The following is a 21,931-nucleotide window of genomic DNA, read 5'->3' on the forward strand; positions in this document are numbered from 1 at the left end:
AAATGCGAAAGTAACTGTGTCTGTCTGTCTGTCTGTCTGTCTGTCTGTCTGTTACTCTTTCACGCAAAAACTACTGAACGGATTTGAATGAAATTTGGTATACATATGGTCTAGACCCTGAGAAAGAACATAGGCTACTTTTTATCCCGGAATTCCCACGGGAAAATCTTTTTAAGGCGAAGCGAAGCTCGCGGGCACAGCTAGTAGTAAATAATTTTGAAGTATTGCTAAATATGGCCTTATCTAGTGAGTAAGCTGTAAATACATAAGTTATTTAATCAATGTTTTATAAACTTTATAACTTCGCTAATCTAAAGTTTCGTTGAATAAAAATATATATGGAAATCCAAGGTTTTATTATCTTATTTTTACAGGCTAGAGCAGTACACAAAAATCATAATTTCATCAAATATTTGCGTCAAATATTAACCCATATTACTGAACTGTACCTGCCTATTCAATACTGCGTTAATATTTGAGACAAACCTAAGAACATAAACATAGTTATAATATTGAAGACATATATATTATTAAGTAGTAAATACGTTTTTAGACAGGTTTGTAGTCCAACTTGCTCTCGAGTTTCTTGTTGTCAGCCACTTTCCTTACAGCCTTCATTAGATCCTCCTGAAACAATACACAAATAATTATTTAGCGACTCTCTGTATTGAATACCTTAAGATAGGTCGTAGTGGCTGGAAGGACCAGTGTGCAGTAGACTCGATAATGAAGTCCTGTCTAAATGTATCATACTCATTCGAACAGCGGCAGCGATGCTGTCCAGGGAATGCCATTGCCAATCTACTGTACGGACATTACCGTTGCGAATTTTCCTCTTTGTGTTTACTTTGAGCAACCCTGTATAGCCACTGACCTGTATGATATACTCCCGCTCCGGTCGTATAGCGAACCGGCCCCCCCTGTTATACTTATACTGGGTGTTCCTACAGTGGTATAGTAACACCCTGGAGCATCACTAGCTACAGACCTCTAATCTATCGCAGATTCCCTGCTCATATGCAAGAAGACGGCAGATAGACCAAGACAGTGTCGGAGTGGTGGCAAAAGGAAGGGCTTTAATCAGTCGGTAGACCACTGACTGTTTGCCCGATGACATTGGGAAAGTTACTGGACCAAACTGGATGAGTGTGGAAAGGTGGTGCGAAAAGAACCGAGGTACTTAACGTAACATACAGGGTCATATACCCTGCAGTCAGTGGGTAGAAGATAATGATAATGACTGACCTGTATAATATACTCCCGCTCCGCCCGTATAGCGAACAATCCCGCCTCGGTGCAAACGTTGCGTAGATCAGCTCCGTTGAACGTGTCCGACAGCTTCACCACCGCTTCGTAGTCCATCTCGCCGTGCTTGGCTATGGGCTGGGCGTGGATCTTTAGGATCTCCAGTCTGGGGGAGAGAAAACGTGTTTTATTTGGTGGTAAAGGTAATATAATAGGCGGTAATGGGTCTTGACCGACAAACGAACCAATAAGTTCAATCAGGAGAGGAAACTCAGCGCAGATTGCTGCTAGGAACAAACCGCTGATGTTTAGTTATGCCTGCCGTTTAATTTGTTACGAGAGTCCCAAACAGTTGGCAGTTGCCCAAGCTCACGTGTTTAATTAATTATGTTTGTGGCAGTCTTGTTTATGTAGCTAGCTTGAATTCGTTATTTTAACTACTCCGCCTGTATACTTTTAAACACAGGCAACTGTACATAGTGTGTGTTTCGTAGACCATTGGTCTGAAATACATATCTTTATTTCCATTCTATTTTATAGTAAATACCTGGCCTGTTCATTGGGCAGCGGTATCTCTATCTTGCGGTCCAGTCGCCATGATCATTTTCAATCCACACCTCTTCTACTCGTTATCTCTAAGCGTTCCCAAGATAAATGGCCTTACTACAAAATCTTAGACAGTGTTTAACAGATGTTTAGAGCTGTCAAATGCCTGATAAATCAGTCTAAATTGGTTTTAAACACTTGTTAAACAATGTTTTCAGTTTAATGTGGTAATACAGATAGGATATCTTGAAAGACATACGTCATAGACAAGAGACAACCATGTAAGGGTTCCGTGTTTACCCTTTGTAGTACGGAACCCTAATTCTACATAACACTGTGGTCTCACCGGGCCTGTTCATTCGGCAGCGGTATCTCTATCTTGCGGTCCAGTCTGCCGGGTCTTAGCAAAGCGGGGTCCAGCGTGTCGGGCCGGTTGGTGGCCATGATCATTTTCACCTGAAATTAAATTTAAAATGTTTTTATTTTAGATAGAGAGATAGATAGATATTCTTTATTTTACATATTTTATGCATACATTAGGCCCTTGAAAGGAGGGTCAGCGCTATATTAGCCTTAAGACGCCCCCTACACTGTAATTATTAATTTGTTATGCAATGTAAGTAAGTTAGTCTGTAAGTACCCTAAGATAGTTTTTATTAATGAGAAATGTCGTGTGAGTGCCAGTGTGCGGTAAAACCTAAACTGGTTTTTGTCACACTGTTAGTATTTAAGTCTTTATTGTAAAAATATGTTTGATTAATAAATAATAAAAAATAATTTAAAAAAAAATGTGAAATAAATTACTGATTGTTCGCACAATGATGGCGGTAGTCGTTAAGCCTAGTCAGAGGTCTTCGGGCAGCTTGAAAACAGTCCGATTGCCCACTTACCCGACAACTGTCTCAGCTCAAGTTCAGGTCTACCAACCAGCACTAGGCCAGCGTGGTGGACTAGGCCTAAACCCTTCCTTCATTGGAAGGAGACCCGAGCCCCAGCAGTGGGGACGTGTTGGGTCGTGATTATGAATGATAGCATGCAGATGTTTTTCTCCGTGTACCCACCTGTCCCAGTGAGTCGAAGCCGTCCATCTGGTTCAGCAGCTCCATGAGCGTGCGCTGGATCTCGCGGTCCGCACTCGTGCCCTCGGAGAAACGACGACCGCCTGTAAGAAATAGTGAATTGTGATTTAAGTATAATATAAACAAATAAACACAAAGTACAGAGGCTGTAAATAGTCCACACCATGAAAAAAGCAAGACAATGCGTTTCATAGACATAGACACATCGTTTATTTACTAAAAGAATACACATCACAAATACAAAACATTCAAAACAACATCAATAAGAACAGTGACTTTCTATGAATTTATTACTGAAACTCAGGCCAAGATTATGATAATAGAAATAGACGAAACTAAGACGGAGTCTTAGCTTAAGCACATGCTTAGAACACGAATTCACTATCATAGACACTACTTGAGCACAGACTATGCCACTAAGTTCGCACTCTGACTTAGCCGAGTTCAAGTTCACATTTGTCAAGACTTGGCCCTTGCTTAGCAAGCCGTTGAAATAAATAGTTGTGGTATTTATTATCAATTGGTTCGTTTATAGGAATTTTTAAAGAAAAAACCGAAATTCAAAACTAAAAATAAAAGAATCGCAGAACTTTGGAACTGCTAAGTTGATTTTAATAAAATATAGGTAGGCACTCTGGGTTATATTACCAATCATCGTAAAAAACAAATCGGAAATCGATTCAGCTGACAAATGCATACACACACACACAGATACACAGACACATTAAACATAATATAACACTCCTATTTTCGCTGAGGGTTAATAAATAAATAAATATGAACGTGAACTTTTATAGCACGGGGAGAGTCGCCACCTGGCGGTAAGTGGCTGCACTAGTTCTAAGGAATTATTATTCTAAGCTCTCAGGCTATCCACAGACCACATTTATACCAAATTTGCTAAAAAAACTACGGAATGAAACTATGAAAAAAAAAAACACACGCACTCACGCCTTGTACTAATGTACTCCCTTGCGGGGTAGGTAGAGGTGCATTGCTGCACCCACTTTTCGCCAGAGTGTTATGTTAGTCCCAATGTAATAGGGGGCGAGCCTATTGCCATTTTACGGGCACATCCAAGACCCGAGAACAAATATCTGTGTTTAAACAAATATCTGCCCCAGCCGGGAATCGAACCCGGGACCATCGGCTCAGTAGTCAGGTCACTAACCACTACGCCATTCGGTCGTCCTATGCCTAACTATGACCACAGATAAATAAATATACATACATTTGACGCAGATTTGACATACAGGTTCTAAGCCAGTGACTAAGCCGAGCAAACGCTAAGTAGTGTCTATTTTATAGACTCATTGCAACTCGACTTAGTTCAGGTGAAGTCGTACTTGGCTTAGCATTAGTTTGAGCAAGTGCTAAGCAACGACTAATTTATCTTGGCCTTATACATGGACACAAACACTGAACACTCAAAACCCGAGAGCAAATATTTGCCTTGTAGCTTATATCTGCCCCGGCCTGGCATAACAGTCAGAGACACTGACTACTACACAATTCTTTTGCTCATGGAATTTTCATGGTATTAACTTCTCCAATACTGGAGGGTCACAGGCTAGGCTTTGTATCCAGTAGGCATCATACTGTGCGAATAAACTGTGCACCTCGCCAACAAGAACCAGGGGTCACGTCGGTACGCCAAAGCTATTCAATATAACCTCTGGTTTTTGTCAGTCAGGTGCACAGTTCGAGTTCGAGTAGTAAATTACAAAACTGTTAATATCTCAGAATAACAAAAATCTAACCGATGGCATCAATCTCATCCATGAATATGATGCAGGGCTGATGGTCGCGCGCGTAGTTGAACATCTCGCGGATGAGACGAGCCGATTCACCGATGTACTTGTCCACTATGGCTGACGATACCACCTGGAAGACAAGATTAAATGGTTAAATATGTGAGTATTGCGGAGTAAGAGTTTTTACACCACTCATGTGGGTCGGGAGAGTCGCCACCTAGCGGTACATGAGCTGAGTTTTCGCTGCTTGTATGTTGTAATAATTTTACATGTCAATAACTTGTCAACTGGTCAATATCCTTGCCAAATACGTGGAATATATCTAAGTTGTTGCAATACAACCACTAAAAGATCCTGTTGCATATATCTTAATAATTTAATAACAATAATCGGCGCAGATATATATTATAATAATACTTATTTTACTTTACAGTCTGTAAGCATAATGCTAACTTATGGAAACAACTGCAAATCACCACTTATAGTACTCGTATTTGCTAGAATGGAATTGGCGTCCAGCTGCGACGCAACAGCCCTGGCTAACCAGAGTCTTGTCAGTTCTGTAGCCTCTTATTACAAAACAATCTCGAACCATAAATTATTACAATAACACCTCACCTTCAAAAAGTTAGCATCCAACTGCGAGGCCACGGCCCTGGCTAACAAGGTCTTGCCGGTCCCGGGCGGCCCGTACAGCAGGCAGCCTTTAGGTGGGGTGATGCCGACGCGCACAAACAACTCCGGGTTTAGGAGAGGTAGCTCGATGACCTGCGGGGTTGAAGATTGAGTGACTGGTTTTGGTTTAGTTGCAACTTTTCTAGATAGACATAAACCTAGACAGTGCAATCTTATGTTGAACTTTTAATGGTTCACTAATGGACACAGGCTTCTTCCAAGAAGCGCCACAATACTCTATCCTCATTACTATTATGAATAATTGTAACATTTTATGTTGCATAAAAATATCAGTTCATTTCCTCTACCTTCCTCATTCAGCTAATACTGGAGGCTGGAGGGTGTCCCACACTGGTTTGTGGTCACTATTTAAGAATGTTGTGTGTGCAAAACACTGAATAAAGTTCTTTTTTTCTTTCTTTTGAATAACATGACAAGATTACCTCTCTGAGCTGCCGGATCTGCTCCTGCAGGCCTCCGATGGCCGAGTACGTGACATCACCAGGGTCCTCGTGACTCATGTTGTACACTAGCGGGTCCACCTGGAAGCAGGAATGGCGGAATATTGAGTAAAATTACATTTAAGGCTGTCACTAAAGCTGGAAGAAAATCATAATCTGTCAAATCTAGTGAGGGGGGGTTGAGGTATGCGGGGCGTTCTACGGACAATGACATGAAATTTTAACATAGTACTCGAAAACATAAAAGTGAAGACATGCCACTTTGTTAAAAATATACTAAGTAAGTAATATTGTTTTGTGAATCGAAAATATTTATTTTTATTTGAAAGTATTTTTAATATTTAATAATTAATTATATATAAAGTCGTACCCGTGCCGATATTTATACAGGTTGTTGCAAAAAGGGTTTAATACTATGCCGAAACCTACGTGTGCAGCATGTTATTGATGTTATTTCTAAGCCAGGAAATGAAATCAGAATGTAAAAAAATCGCGAAAATATTATCAGAGTTTAATAGTTCAGGGTGTTGTATTAAACTCTGCCCCCGTGTAATAAAAAAAGTATAGTTAGCCGAAAGGGCGTTACTCAGGGGTCACTCTGAAAAACTTTTATCCTACCATGGAAGTAGAAAAAAAGATCTCTCTTTTTTTCTACTTCCATGTATCCTACGTAATCCTAACTAATATTATAAATGCGAAAGTAACTGTGTCTGTCTGTCTGTCTGTCTGTCTGTCTGTCTGTCTGTCTGTCTGTCTGTTACTCTTTCACGCCAAAACTACTGAACGGATTTGAATGAAATTTGGTATACATACGGTCTAGACCCTGGGAAAGAACATAGGCTACTTTTTATCCTGGAATTCCCACGGGAAAACTTTTTAAGGCGAAGCGAAGCGCGCGGGTACAGCTAGTTTTTTATATTCATGAAAAAAACGCTTCTTCATATAATTTTTTTTTGGTCACGTGACCTTTTAGTTAGACGACCTGTTTTTTTTTTGGTGTTTCAAAAGCAGAACAGTAGTTTGCAGAACTCTGCATATACAGGGTGTCACAAAAGGTTACGTAGCTGGCAAAGGGATATGGGGAGGTCACCAGAAAAATAATAACATGTAAGTACCCCCGCAAGGGAGTACATTAGTACAAGGCGAGAGTGTGTATTTTTTTTTTAAGTACTTATGTGTATTTGGGATATGATAGAAATAATATTTTTGTTTCTTAAAAACCAAAAAATTTACACCTTGCTGCGCTCTTTTGCTCACTGTAAGTACACCTACAAATATTGCTGTATTAAAAAAAACGGTTTTGTTATAACGATTATTAAAAAAAAGTTATTTTCATGTCAAGGAGTCATTTACCTAATTACGATTTCACTCAACAGCAGGTGAACTGAAAAAATAAGTTCTAGTTCTATCATCACTTTAGATCGCAAACATTGTAACTCCACTTTTCTCGGCGAAAAGTACTCTTTGGTGTCAATAGAAACGTTTTTTGAATTCACATGTTTTCCTCTTTATTCGAAAAAAAAAAACTGTATTCCGCATTTTACCATTTGTTTTCCTCTAAACCCCAAACCGTGATTTTTAAACAAGAAAACTTAGTAATTATACCCTTTATTCTCATATACAACGTGCGATGTAGGCGAACGTGAACGAAAACTATGCAATAAGCCTTTGTTTTTATTACTACTTTAGTAAATTACAATAACATACTCAACAATGTTAATTTTTTTTTGCAATGTTATGTTGTTAAATTAAGATCTAATATTTTATTAACATGAAGTTACTTTCAACTTTTTTTTGCATCTATGCGTCGAATCACAGCATGACGGCTGCTGCAGCTTCCTGCTGTCCTGTCCTCCAACCAATCCCACCAGTACTGCAGGTTGCGTCGAATACGAGCCATTCTCTTCGACTTGACAAGACAGGTGCTCCCGGAAGGATCATAGATCGCACGGAACCCGTACCGTATAGAGGCAACGGACTCCTTTGCAACAGCCCCCCAGATTCGGAAGTAGCCCATGCACTGCATGGCGAGCACAGCTGCAGCAATTTTTTCGTAATGAATCATTGGGATGTCATCCCCGAAGGAGGCTCTCAGCCTACCTCACGACCTGTGTGACATTAGAAAAATGCACTGTGCTAACGCCGTTTGCGAGCTTGATTTGCAGGACCGCGTTGTATGCCAAGTTCCACAGCAGAGGGGTCCAAGACCTACCGCTGTGGAACTCCGCAACTGAACTTCTTCAGTGAAAACAAACCCTCTCTTTTCGCATCCTTAATGTACTTGTTAGACACGTATGACCTCTGTCAATTTTCTGCAGATAAGAAGACAAGTGATGGTATACAAGAGCCGCCCTAAAGGTTCGCCCTCTAGGGGATAGAGTTGAACGCGGTTACTATTTTTAAGCAAACAGCCAGCGCAACAACTCGCCCGTGGTTCTTATCCTGCTCCGACAGTGAACGAACGCAAAGTATTGTACCCACTATTCGAATCCGCATTTCGGATGCCAAACTGACTGTCCGAAAGGTCGAAACCGTACCACCACAGAGGTATGACTCGTTCGAAGAGCTTATCAGGCTCTTACAGCAATCAGATGTGTCGGTACACTGAAAGATAATCTACAGGCCTGCTTTATTTATTTAGGAGCACTAATGGCCTCCTTTCAGTCATTGAGTCACTGGCACTCAGGCTGCGGTTGAACAGGAAGATAGACTGTCTAAACAAATCATTTTTAGGCTAGTTAAAAAAAACTTTAGGTGGGTAGTATGCCAACTAGAACTACAAATAAAACAGTATTTTTGTCTCCTCTAAAATTTGGTCACGAGGAGTTACGATGATTACGATCTAAGGTGACGCTGACGATATTTTATACAAGGTATTGAAAAAAGGGTATAAAGCTTAGCCAAAAGTGGATTTAGGTGCCATTCTGATCCACTTTTCTTCTACAATTTTGAAAATTCACGTAACAAAACCTTTTACATAGAAACTTATTCGATCACGTGACTTTTTACTATAGAGACCGAATTTATTTTTCGAGAATTTCCAAAACTTGGAGAACAAAAGTTGTTCAGAATAACCCCTGAGTCAAACCCTTTCGGCACAGTATACCCTTTTTGCAACATCCTGTATAGGTAATATCAGGTTTATAAAAGACTTGGGCCTGTAGAGTGAGACTCGGCATGGGGAGTCATAATTTATAGATCTTTTAGGTTGCAGTGGCGAATGGGCACTGGTAGCCCTGCCCTTTTCTATAACTATAACTATAGGTAATTTTATGGCAATTTAAAAATGGTATAACATTAATCTATTTGAAAAAATCATTAAAAATATACATTACCTATCACCCTAATTTAAAAAAAAAATTCAGCCCTTACTTTAAACTTATAACACCCCTCTATTTCCTTCAGGGGTTAAAAAACCTGTGTATTTAATATTTTCTTATGAGTTTTTTTTTAAAAACTAGGCTCTTACATAGTTGTACATAATATTATGCGGTATTTTATTCCACTTGTAACGCATAAAATTCATAGCTACAGTAAACATTTCATTTTTTTCATGGCGAGATACAGTCGCACTTAACCGCTTTTTTGCAAAGCTTGTTAAATAGATTTAAAAAATTATGTAAATTTTAGATCTTCAATTTTTAAAAATACTTACTTATTTTTAACAACCTGTAGTGTACAGACTACCACATCTTAAAATATATATATTTTTAATTAACTACGGTTTTTGGTTTCAAATAAAACAAATTATGAACTTACTTTTCAACACTCTGTATATTGTGTAGCTTACCTACCATACACAACCGTTAAAATAAAATAAATTACCCCTCAGAATATAAACAGGCTCGCGCTTTGGCATACTGCATTGACCGTATAGTTCTTATTCGGAGAATCTAATAAGTGTCATTATGTGCAATGTTTACCTTTATCTATGCATCTGTAACTCTATAGTAAAAAATGTAAACAAATCGAAAAGGCGAAATGTTTTCAAAGAATTTTCGGCTTTTCTGCATCTAAAATGATTAGAAAATTAACTTTCCATAGCAAATGCATATGTATTATAATACTTGTAGTCATAATTTGTTGATTTAATCAGTTTTTGTGAAATATTTGATAAAAAATAAAATGGCGTGGGTATCGCTCCTAACAGGCCGCCACCAGGGCGACGACTGAAGAAATCTGAAATCTGTCACGGTGTCATCATTTTTAAACCGGAATTTATTAGTTTTTTGCAAAAAAAGTTGACTTCTGGTCCATTAAATCCAACTCTTTAAGGTAACTTTGTTAAGAATTTAATTACCTACACATACATATAAGATTCCATGAAAATGGGCCCTCTGATTTCGAGGGTTTTTTCATAATAAGTCAAAAAATGGCAAAAGACATGGTGTGTTTGCAATTTTTTTTAACATACTTATTATAATCCTGCACCAATTTATAAGCAACTAACATGTTCAGTATACCCTCTGCTACAAAATATATTTTTATCAATGTGATAGAAGCCACCGTTTTTCCAATCTAATCAAGTATATCAAGCCGACTTTAGCATTTTAGCTTTAGGGATCCCCTTAAGGTGACTTGCACCAAAAAGTTAATCAAAATTATCTCTATGATCTCTTGCTCAGACATTATACTATCAACGCAAGGCAGCAATTGATTTAATTGCACTTAAATGTTTGGTGTAAGCCACCCTAAGTGCAATTTCTCCATAGTGGGTTAGAGCATAACCAGGGCTTATTGCTTGACTTTTGACGCATCTGTCAAGAATTTAATATGGATATGACGTATAATTGATCAACCTTTCCCTGGTTACGATCTAGCCAACTGTGGTGAAATTGGAGCTTAACATACTAACTTTAACTATTATTTATTATTTCACCAAGGTGGATTCTGGTAGTTTATTTCAGCCAATATCATAGGAGATAGACTTTATTTTATAATTAAAGAATATATTAATGTTATAATTAATAAATACAGACTCAATACATTGACTGCAATATAAACCACATTGGTATTGAAGAGTTTATAAAACCTATAATTATGGCGACAATTGTGCAGGAGGCATCTACTAAGATGGCACAAAGTCAAAGGAAGAAACCAGACAAAGTGAAATCTACTATGTCCCTGATTCCCAGGACCTGATAATGATGAATGTTAATGTTTCACTCTAAAGTGTCCTTATTACATAAGAAGCTACTTAGTACTTACCTCTCTTGGCAGATGCCTCATGATAGTCAGTGTGGTCATGTCGAGCGCCACCCGGGTACCCCCCTTCAGCTTGGCCTTGTCGAGCTGTCGCCGGCACCCGACCACATAGCGGGGGCCGTTGGTCGCCTTTACTATGACTGCGGAAGAGAGGTTTGTACGGGGTGTAGTAACAGTGGTGGAGTAAGGTGATAATTCTTAATTAACAACTATTGTTCTATAAATTTAAGAAATTCCCAAATCTTATGGTACGAGTCGTTCGTCAAGTCGCGCGCCTTAGGGTGCTTTTCCATCAGAGATGTGCTATGCAGCTATGCTGCGAAGATGTGATATCTACGCTACGAAAATATGTGACCGTTTCCACCAATACTACGCTAGGTAGCTGTGCGAGGAAGATGCCCTACGAAGATGCGCCGCCGCAAAGTAGCTGTGCGAGAAAGATGCGCATCTCGAGCTATGCTATGTATCGATAGTGGGGAAACGACGGGGGCGGCTACACCACTCGCGATGGTCCATAGCACATATCCATAGCACGCATCCATAGCACACATCCATAGCACGCATCATTCCATACAAAAAACATATCTTAGTTGAATCCGTTTCCACCAGTGCTAAGCTATGTGCTTGGTGTAATATGATTGGTGGATATCAAACGCATCCATAGCATCGTAGCATAGCACATCTCTGGTGGAAAAGCACCCTTAGGATACGTGCTATGGATATGTGCTATGGACCATCGCGAGTGGTGTAGCCGCCCCCGTCGTTTCCCCACTATCGATACATAGCATAGCTCGAGATGCGCATCTTTCTCGCACAGCTACTTTGCGGCGGCGCATCTTCGTAGGGCATCTTCCTCGCACAGCTACCTAGCGTAGTATTGGTGGAAACGGTCACATATTTTCGTAGCGTAGATATCACATCTTCGCAGCATAGCTGCATAGCACATCTCTGGTGGAAAAGCACCCTTAGACTCGCGCGCCACGCGAGTTGGCATCTTCTGTTTTTTTATATCGTCAACTCGCGTGTCTATGTAAAGTACGGTCAGATGCAAACGAATTGAAACCAAAAAATATAGTTAAATATTGTCTCCCTGACTGATTAGCTTAAGAAGGTACCGACTAGACAGTCGCCATTAAAGTAGATTCTTTGATTTCGGGATAAAGATACAATAAAGCCTATGTTGGAAGTGCGGAATGAGACAAAAGGGGATGTGACCTATGACGCATGATACCCGAGTTTGCTATCGCTCTCATCCCGTGCGCAAATTTTACCTGTCATAGCTATTATGTATGTCCTTCAAGTTTTTGTTGCAAAAACTGGTTTAAAGGGTTAAAACGTCATTGTTTTAGTGACATCGTTTTAGTGTTACTCCTAATTCGAAGCAGAGATGTACAGTGCATTACTTAAAGTCTACAGTACAGGGCAAAAATTTATTTATTTATTTATTTATTTATTTCAATAACTTAGTCTACCCTTACAGCTAAGCCAATTCGATAGACAAGTTTACAATAAAAATATAACTCTCAAAACAGTATAACTAAAAAACTATAACTAAAAAACTCAAACAATATAACTCTCAAAACAGTATAACTAAAAAACTCAAACTATATAACTCTAAAAACAGAAATTAGGTACTTAATACAAATAGGTATTTAAACTATGTAAGATATCCTATATGCTAATAATACTGTGAACTGCCTCTCAGTACATGTAAACAAGTCTATTTGGTCGGCGAGCTCGTTGAGACGGTGCAGTGCGCGCGTCAGCGGGGCCCGTTCCAGTAATCTTGTTCGGCCACATGGTACAGTCAGTAAACGCGGCTGACGGCGCCTATATACGAACTCATTTGGTACGGACAATTCTATCGTTTTTAAAACATCCATGTTTGTGATTTTGCCGGTTAGTACTTTCCACAAATACGTTACCAAAGTAAGTTCCCTCCTAACCCTGAGCTCATAATATCCGACCATGCCCAGTATAAACAAAGTGGGATACATGAGTGGGTAGAAAGGATACACCCCGTATAACTTGTTGTACAAAAACCTTAAAAATTTATTTTGTATTCGTTCTAGCATTCCTACATATTTGGCTTCATGCGGAGCCCAAACAATTGCATTATGCTCCATTGCGCTCCTCACCAATGAGTTATATAAAATGCGTATCGCACTTACGTTAGTAAACCCTTGGGCTCTTCTGAGTACAAATCCTAGGTTCCGAAACGCCCTTTTGCATACTTCTACGATATGGTCTCCAAATGTGAGTTGTGAATTAAACTTTACTCCTAAGTCTTTAATTTCATTCACCCGTACCATTGGAGTGCTATTTACGCTGTATGTGTACTGGACAGGTTCCTGTGCCCTAGTAAATGAGAGCACTTTACACTTAGAAGCGTTAAATTCAAGGGAATTATCTTTTGCCCACTGCACTACCCGATCGATGTCATCCTGTAGCCGCTCAGCATCTTCTGGCATATGAACCGTGGCTGCCAACTTCAGTAATATTAAAATGTGTCAGTTTTTACTGATTTTGATGTATTGTGGGGGTAAGCGGTAAGCCTATAATAAATTAACTTTACTATATTACCAAGTTTACTTTGCCGTAATATAAACACAGTGTTACGTTTACGTTGTGTTACCGTTATATTAAATATCGAATTAACACTAAAATTTAAAACAAATTTCGTTTATTTCATTGGTCAAAGAGACAGACCTAACTGTAACAATTACTTCCAGGAAGTTTATCGCAAGCAGGTCCATCTAGTAATAAAACTGCACATGAAATCATAACATCCCAGCGAGGAAAGTCGGTACTGCTTCGTGCAGGTTATAAATATAACAAAGACCGAACAAATAAAAATGGTTCCTGTGTTTGGAGGTGTTCGAAGACAACAGTTTGCCAAGCGAGATTAATTACTGATTTTATTTTAAAGTAAAGTCCTATAAAATACCCTATACATTTTAAGTAGTTACCTTAAGCATAATAAATTAACTTTTGTGGCTGACTCTACATATTTACACAGTCGAGCGAGTTGACGACAAAAAAAGTAGGTAAATACGGGAGGGGCAACTCGCGCGTGGCGCGCGAGTCTAAGGCGCGCGACTTGACGACTGACTCTATGGTACTATCTGCCTATGCCAGATTTCCTTCACTATGGCTGTGAGAGAGGTTTTTATACAGGTTGTAGTAAGCTGTAAGGGGTTAGTCAGAGGCTAATTCTGAAATTCTGGGAAATTAAAGATCATTGGTGGAGTGGTATGGTAGTATTTAGCAAGGAGCAGGGACAAAAAACACCAAAGGTGATGAGTGAAAAGAGCTGACCCAAGATTGTAAACAATATTTTGGCTTTGGCCATTTTATTCTTTACTTAAAACATGGGGAAAGTTAATAGTGGCTTTGTGAGGTAGCCTATAAAATCTGACACAAATGAAAATCTATTGTGTGTCACTTATATTAATGGGTAGCTTTTTTCAACAGTTAGATTTTTCAAATGAAAAATTCATTGGTGCAATAAATGATTGAGTATTGAAAACTTGAAATAAATTTTCAGTATCTTTCATTCAAAAATAAAATCTTACATTTCTCTTCAGTGAGCTGTTTCAGTACTTCTCCAACGATCTGGCCGACACTTTGGAGGGCTTTCAGGTCATTCTCACTCTTGTCATACTGTTTGGTGAGGTCTTTCAATTGTTCTCGCACTGAAAATGATAAAATAATGCATTAAGTATAATTTAATAAATGGAACAGATCTAAATCCTTTGTCATTAATCAAATCAAAAATATGTGGTTATATTCTAGTTATGTGGCTATAGTCTTCATCAAGAAACTTAAGTAGTAAGAAAGAAAGAAAGAAAGAAAGAAAATGGTTTTTATTGCCAAACACAATAAGTACTTAATCCTAATGATTTGTAACTATTACTATGCTCCCAGGATCTTGCAAAAAATCAGCTTACACAGGCTTAAATGTTTATTTGGTTAGGGTCATCTAGTTAATCATTCATTTTACGAGAAGTAAACGTTTATGTGTCTTTTTAAGAGAATGTACCATTTTGTACAGTTCAAATTGATGAAGAAGGTAAAACCAAAAATGTCTATTCAATACAAGATAAACAACCTAAAAATGACCCATAGCTTCTGTTATTTAAATAAATATAGAGCTAAATAGTTAACACAACGCCAACATGTTTAAGAAACTGAATAAAACAATGTTTTGCGTAGAAAGATACGAGTTATAAACAAAATTATAGCAATGATTCGGCAAAATTTTTCAACTTCAAGCTGTTTCACTTACTATCTTTGAGCCTAGACTCTACTTCTTTATGTTCCATGAGCTTCTTTCTATAATCTTGAAAAGCTTTTTCCCTTAGAGGGTCTGCTGTTGAAGATCCGGCAGGCATTTTATTTATTATTTGTATAAAATTAAATCTAAATTCAACAACCAAACCAAACTCAAATTCACGTAAAATGACTTTTGTTTTTTTTATTAGAGTCTGTGGTCGTGTTGCCGTGTTTGTTGGTCTATGGTGAAAAAGACATAGTCTGTGGTTAGTTTGGCACGTCACACGAGCTCAAAATAATCATGGTTTATTCGAATATACGACCGATGCGATGCCAATGCATTTATATCAAGGATATAAACGCATTGGCATCAGATCGGTCGTTGCTGCTTGGATCGGCATTGTTGTGCATGAGCAAATTCATGATTTTATTTTATGTTTGAGTTATTGCTGTGATAATAAAACATGCTAACCATTTGAATGAGCACTTGCGGTGGCCTCCAAGACAGAAATCAGCAGGATGATTGCCAACCTTCGCTAGGAGGCGGCACTAGAAGAACAATCATTAAATTATAATAATAAAATCTTTATTTCAGGATATTTCCCATTAAAATTTGGAATCATTGTTGGATGAAGTTCTGCGGCTGATGATGATAGCCAATGAACTCTTCTCTTACGAGAACGTCTATACAGGTTCTGCAGAATCAGTGGTGAAGACCTTTTTAAATCGAATACAGCAGAGCTATTATTATATTGAAGCTGCAAACAAAAGAGGTCCCATGTGCTCAAGGCATAAAACCCTACGCAACACGATTTTGGAAAGATCAAAGTGCACAGATTTCTGTTAATATAATTCTTCAAAAATAGACTTTAGTTGTAGGCTTTAGAGTACTTATTGCCATAGAAATGATTTAAATGCAGCAGCAATAGCACAAGTTTTAGTCTGGCGCCTTGGCCAACTTTATTGTATGTAATTAGGAAGATAATTTTGCAACATATTATACAGAATCAGTACCCACAATAGTTACTTGGGATCTCATCTCCAGCATCTCTGGTCTTAACTAACCTACCTTAGGTACTTTCATGGTTGAGGAAGGATAAACACAAACCAGTTGGTTCATATTATTTCAAGGTCTTAATTTAGCTAGATAGGTAGGCCTCAACTAGGTACCTAGCTTCGAAATGACTCATAGAACCTTCTGCTGACCAATAAAAATGATAAGTATTTATTATCTACTAACCAAACTTGGTTAGGCTATCATAACCTTATCCTGTGGCCACCATACTATCATAAAATTTACTTCAAAAGCATTGGGCCCTAAAAATAACTTTAAATAATTTAATTATGTACAACAAAATGCATGCTAATTATGTAGGTGGGGGTTTGTATGTAAATTGAAACACAAAACTTCATCGATCAAAGTTTAATGAAATGCTCACCAAAACTCCAATCTTTTACATTTTGTAATTTTTTATATTTTTATAATACAATGTAACTAGCTCCATACTCCTACGGAGCCTGTGTGACTAAGATTCATTTGTTTTAAACACTATTTTATAACTTTTTGTTGGATATTGAAAAGCTAATCCTTCGACAAGACAAGAGTTAACAGTTTTAGAGAAAACAATTGTTAAAATATTAAATACAGATGTTTCTTTTCTTTGTTATCAAAATAACACATATCTACTATAGTAATAGATAGTTTTTCTTTATATATAATGTCAATTTCCCAGATAGGATGAAACTTAACTAGACCTATCTCAAGATTATCAACGACTATATCCCATTACACTGTATATTTTACAATTAGAATAACCTAAGTATTATTAGTGCATGGCGAAGGAAACAGTTTTAAGCATTAGTTAAATTCGGGACGTGCATATCACGGATTTCCAAAGACAACAATGAGACGCAAACCAAAATTGCATTCCTAATGCTACATTGAGACTTGTAATAAATGCAATACTAATTCAGTTATTTTTTATTTAGGAACACAAATTAAAGTAGATAAAATCACAAAATTAAAGTACTAAGCTTTGTAACCATTCTTGGAGCCTTTGGAAATCCTTCCTTTGTGTAACCAAAACTTTGTGTGAGCAAAAATAAAACTATTTCACTCTGGAGGGTCGTTCTAGTCTGTTTTCTTGTCAGCGGCTTTGGTTTCTGTCTCGGGTTTCTTCTCGTCGGCTGCGACCTCCTTGGCTTCCTGTTTGGACGCCTCATCGAAGTTTCCCACGAGGTTAGGTACTTCGTCGTCCTCATCTAGGGGCTTCGGCGCGGCCACGCTGGACGCGAGCCGCTTGAGCTGGTTGAGCCCCTCGGGCCCCAGCTGGCTCAGGATGCCGGGCAGCATCTCCGCGATCTGTTTGTTCTCTCCATGCCCCGTAATAGCAAAGGTGTTCGCCGCGAGCGAGGCCTGGGCTTTCGGGTTGTTGAAGTGAATCACTGTGCCGTCATCTTTGATCATATTCACCTCCTCGATGCCGGGGATTGTGTTCACTGACAACTTTTTGAGGGAGGACTGCAGTTTCTTGTCGTCGGTGGCCGCGGTTGCGTGCACGACCTTCTTCTTGCGCCTTGGGGTACCCTTGCCGCCGATGCGCACTTGCGATTGCAGTTTCTTCAGCTTTTCGGTGTTCATGTTTGTGATTTATAGGTGTCGCCGAACGAGAGGAACGCGGCGCACTTTTTGGTACTATTTATTTGTAGTTTATTAACGCGGCGACACGGTTATTCCATGTAATTCGATCGTACGCACGTGTTTTGAACACCGGTTAGCTACAAAGGGAAAATGGTGGATTTCCGACTTTGGGTCTTCGCTACTTTCAGTTGGCAGCACTGACTGACAAAAACGTTTCGTTACGCTTGCAAAATTTTGTGTTCATTTATTTTATATTTTTTCCAGCTTACAGACTACATTATTCACTATATTTTATTAGGTTTTTGATATTTTAATTAGTTGATCAATAAATAAAAAAGCTACGATTCTGTTTTCTTAAAACATATTTTTAATACCGTTATGAAACATCGACATTAATTTCGTATATTGGAACGTAGAATGTATCCGCAGCGACATCTAGGTAAATAAAGTACAACTTTTATGAAGTTCTTTAATACTGCGTAGTTTAACATTAGAATGGATAGATGGCAGTAAGTGTGCGTTTTTAAATCGTAGCAGTAGTATTAGACTACTTTTATAGATGTCGCCACTAGTATAATTTCCTGCAGTTTTTACGTTTCTAATACAAAACATTGTAAGCTGAAAGGTGGTAGGCTGGTAGGCGGTAATTCTGCACTTTTAGCATAAATCCTTAAAACAACGTTAAGTAAATTTATATTTCCCCACACACACAACTATAGGGGGAGTGAGGTCATGACATAACTTATAAAATAATAGTGTAACTAAAATAAATACCTGTAACATAACTATACGATAAAAGCCACTTTAAAGACTCAAAGCCAGCAATTGTATAATAATACAGGATGTTGCAAAAAGGGCCGAAGCCAAATTCTGAATGACTCATGGGGCTGAACAATCATATATTCCTTCGAAATTTTTGAAAATTGGCAAAAAACTATTTCTTTATAGAAATTTTGTTGGTCAGGTGACTTTACTATGAGATGAGGAGTAGTTTTTTTAGCGAATTTACAAAAGGCGTAGCTGAACAAAGTTGTTAAGTGAGTAGGTACCGAGGTAAAACTACACTAAGTCGAATATTTTTTTAAGAGTATGAAAACAACGTATTTTAAAATTAAGATTAAGTAGGTCTGCAAGAATCTGTAAATCCAGAGCTTATGTTATTGTTAAAAGTTTTAAGAGCAGTCTTTTAAATAAGCCGCATGTGGGCAGGATGACAAAAATCTAAAGTAGGTATAATGTTTATTAATAATTTATATAAGTATACGTAGGAGTAGATAGTAGGTTAGTTAGCTTAATTAATTTATATTATTAGGTATATTCATTCTGTTGTTGTAAATAACATAATATGGATAGGTAGGTAGGTACAGTTCGGTCCAAAAAACTTGATAGTTCCCGAAGTTGGCTGCGATTAAACTTTTATGCTTTGTCAAACTAATCAAGTGTTATAGAATTTGAAAGAATGAATTGGTGGTTTGACAAGGTATACCTACGAAAGTACATTCGCTGCCAAATTTAGAAGTACCAAGTACCTAGTTTGAACTGAAAAGTACTCACATACATAATTGGTATCTCCTAAAATATAAATATTTATTTTAAAAGTATTTTTTACTTTTTCTCCTATGTAGGTAACCAATAGGTACATATCTACTTACACTTAACTGCAAACAGACATTGATATAACGCACCAAACTCAACGAACCAAATTTAAAAATAAACGCATCTAATCAACACACAAACTTATCGTTAACGCCTCAATAAATATTTATCAGCATTTTACTAAATGGACTCCAAAATTGTTGGATGTAAAACTGTCGTCGCGCCATCGATTCTCGCCACATTTCAAACAATATGACAGCTATTAATAATTTACCACTAAAATGTTTTCATTCAGATATTTCCGATGTGAGCTTCGCGCTTGTACGAGCTTTTAGCTTTCGTGTTGACAGGACGTAGCGGCGGGTAGAAAAGTGCTTGGGAAAGAACCTACTTATATACCTTATTAGCTTTCATACTAGCTAGCACTGATACGCAAACTCATAGCCCAAAGAAGAGTTTTCCTTAACTGGTCGTCCTGCCCTGTGAAAGATTTCACAATTGTGACCAGGTGCTACAAGTGCCAAGTCGTGCCGGGAGACGGTCGCTACGTGCGGCCACTGCGGGGAGAGAGGCCACGTGCAGAGTGAATGCACCAAAAAAGCTGAGCCGCCAAAATGTGCAAACTGCCTCCACTTCAACAAGCCCTGCAACCACAAGACGGGTGATGCCGAATGCCCAGCTAAGGTTAGCCCAGCTAAAGGCGCCTCTTATTGAAAATGAATGAAAATATATTTATTATGCAAAAACATACATACAATAGGTACAAATCAATCTTATTAAGTAGTCTAATTTTGAACTTATTCATGTATAATATTATGTACTTATCTTAATTTAATGAACTATATATATATATATATATATACTTAAGTAATTGATTTATGAAGTAAATGCGATGTGTTTTAATAATTACATCTAGGTACTCTTATGTTTACTTTTTTATACTTAAACAAAACCAGAATCACTTCGGCACTCGCTATAGTACATGCTAAACAATCTGATCAATATAAACTTGCGTTCTTTAATATGGGTTAAGCGTTACATTCATTTCTTACTGCTATTTTATAATCAAATTTTAGTACTTTACCATTGATTTGGTGCTATTTTCACGTGGCTAAAATAATATTGTGAATGATTTCATGAGTGCGTAAGTGCAATGTGGTTAGTGTTTATAAAGATGGATGGTTAAGTGTTTCCAATATTTTATTAGCTATTTTATGGTTATTTATTGTCTTATTGGCGTGTGAGTAAAAGATATAGGTGTAGATGTAGAAAACCTAAATACGTATACCTACGTTAGTACATATCTATACGATGAATTACCATTTTGTCATATAAGTACCTACTAGTTATTATTCTGTGATTTTGTATATCACTGTTGGACCCAGGTCACTCTCCGAAGAAGATAGTAGCTATACCTATAGATACAGGGTGTTGCAATAGTGGTATAGTAAGCCTAAAGGGGGTCATTCTGAACCACTTTTTTCCTACAAATATGGGAAACTCGTTTACCACACTGGTCATTGATAGCCCTATTTATATGTAGGTACTTAAACAATTTTAAATAAAGTAAATTTTAATATTTTATCATATTTTTATGTATGGCAGTAACTCAGCTAAACGTATTGAGTAACCAAACAGTTATAGATCACTCTAAAAAACTCAACCAACACTCGCTCGAATGGGTCCATATTTAGAATCATTTTCTCGGGTATCGATTAATCAGACATGACGTTGGGCCCGTTCTGTCGTTTAAACAATTAAATAAAGGCCTTATCTTTCTGTCAAAATAAACGGCAAAAAACACTAAACAATCCATTCTTAGAAACAAACCCAGTAGTTTCCCTTATTTTGTCGTTTTAAAACACATCGAAACACTAATTTGTTACAATGATTTGAAAATAGAACGGTCGTAAAAAAAATCTTCTACGCTCAGAATAATTACTTCCTCACGCCTACGTTTCTTTCTGTAAATATTAACTTATTTGTCGCCATGTGTTGTAAGTCGTTACTTTGCTTTAAACATACTCACCAATCTCACCATATCGAATTACAATAATCCTAAACGACTAAACGTCATTTTAGCCCCAGATTTTTGCTTTAAAGATTAAAATTAAGATTTTAATCACCACCATGATATATTTCGGAGCAAAGAGGTCGCAGTCATTAGTTATCTAAACATTACGGATTGCTGGGATTAAATGAGCGAATGAACGGGCCCACCCGCCTCGTTGCGAAACATCTGTCATTTTAGGCGGGAACTCTATTACTTAGTTAGGTTAGGTGTGTTTATTGGAAATTAGTTGACTACAGATCCAGTTTGATAAATAGGGGAATCTGTAGGTATAGTTGGGGATATGTAAGTACTCTGACTACTCTGAGAGTCAGAGTACATAATATCCCCAACTATAGATGTGAAAATAAAGGGATTAATTGCAGATTTGGAAGGAAATATCT

General features: G+C 37.8%; 2 protein-coding genes across 2 annotated transcripts; both read right to left on the bottom strand.

The window, feature by feature from the left end:
* Window positions 1-339: 339 nt before the first annotated feature.
* On the bottom strand, window positions 340-15,444 carry LOC105398818 (26S proteasome regulatory subunit 10B). The gene is made up of 10 exons (XM_048630513.1): window positions 15,254-15,444; window positions 14,541-14,660; window positions 10,969-11,105; window positions 5,743-5,841; window positions 5,243-5,392; window positions 4,631-4,754; window positions 2,853-2,953; window positions 2,138-2,247; window positions 1,246-1,411; window positions 340-627 (listed from the first exon to the last, which is right to left on the bottom strand). Exons 1-10 carry the CDS (start codon window positions 15,357-15,359, stop codon window positions 550-552), a joined length of 1,191 nt encoding a protein of 396 aa, XP_048486470.1. The 5' UTR covers window positions 15,360-15,444; the 3' UTR covers window positions 340-549.
* A 1,204-nt stretch (window positions 15,445-16,648) lies between these two features.
* LOC105398820 (transcription factor BTF3 homolog 4) lies at window positions 16,649-18,043 on the bottom strand. Its single transcript, XM_011571051.3, has one exon. It carries the CDS (start codon window positions 17,879-17,881, stop codon window positions 17,372-17,374), a length of 510 nt encoding a protein of 169 aa, XP_011569353.2. The 5' UTR covers window positions 17,882-18,043; the 3' UTR covers window positions 16,649-17,371.
* Window positions 18,044-21,931: the final 3,888 nt, after the last annotated feature.

The sequence above is a fragment of the Plutella xylostella genome, chromosome 26 (genome assembly GCF_932276165.1).
Source record: "Plutella xylostella chromosome 26, ilPluXylo3.1, whole genome shotgun sequence".
NCBI classification, from domain to species: Eukaryota; Metazoa; Arthropoda; class Insecta; order Lepidoptera; family Plutellidae; genus Plutella; species Plutella xylostella.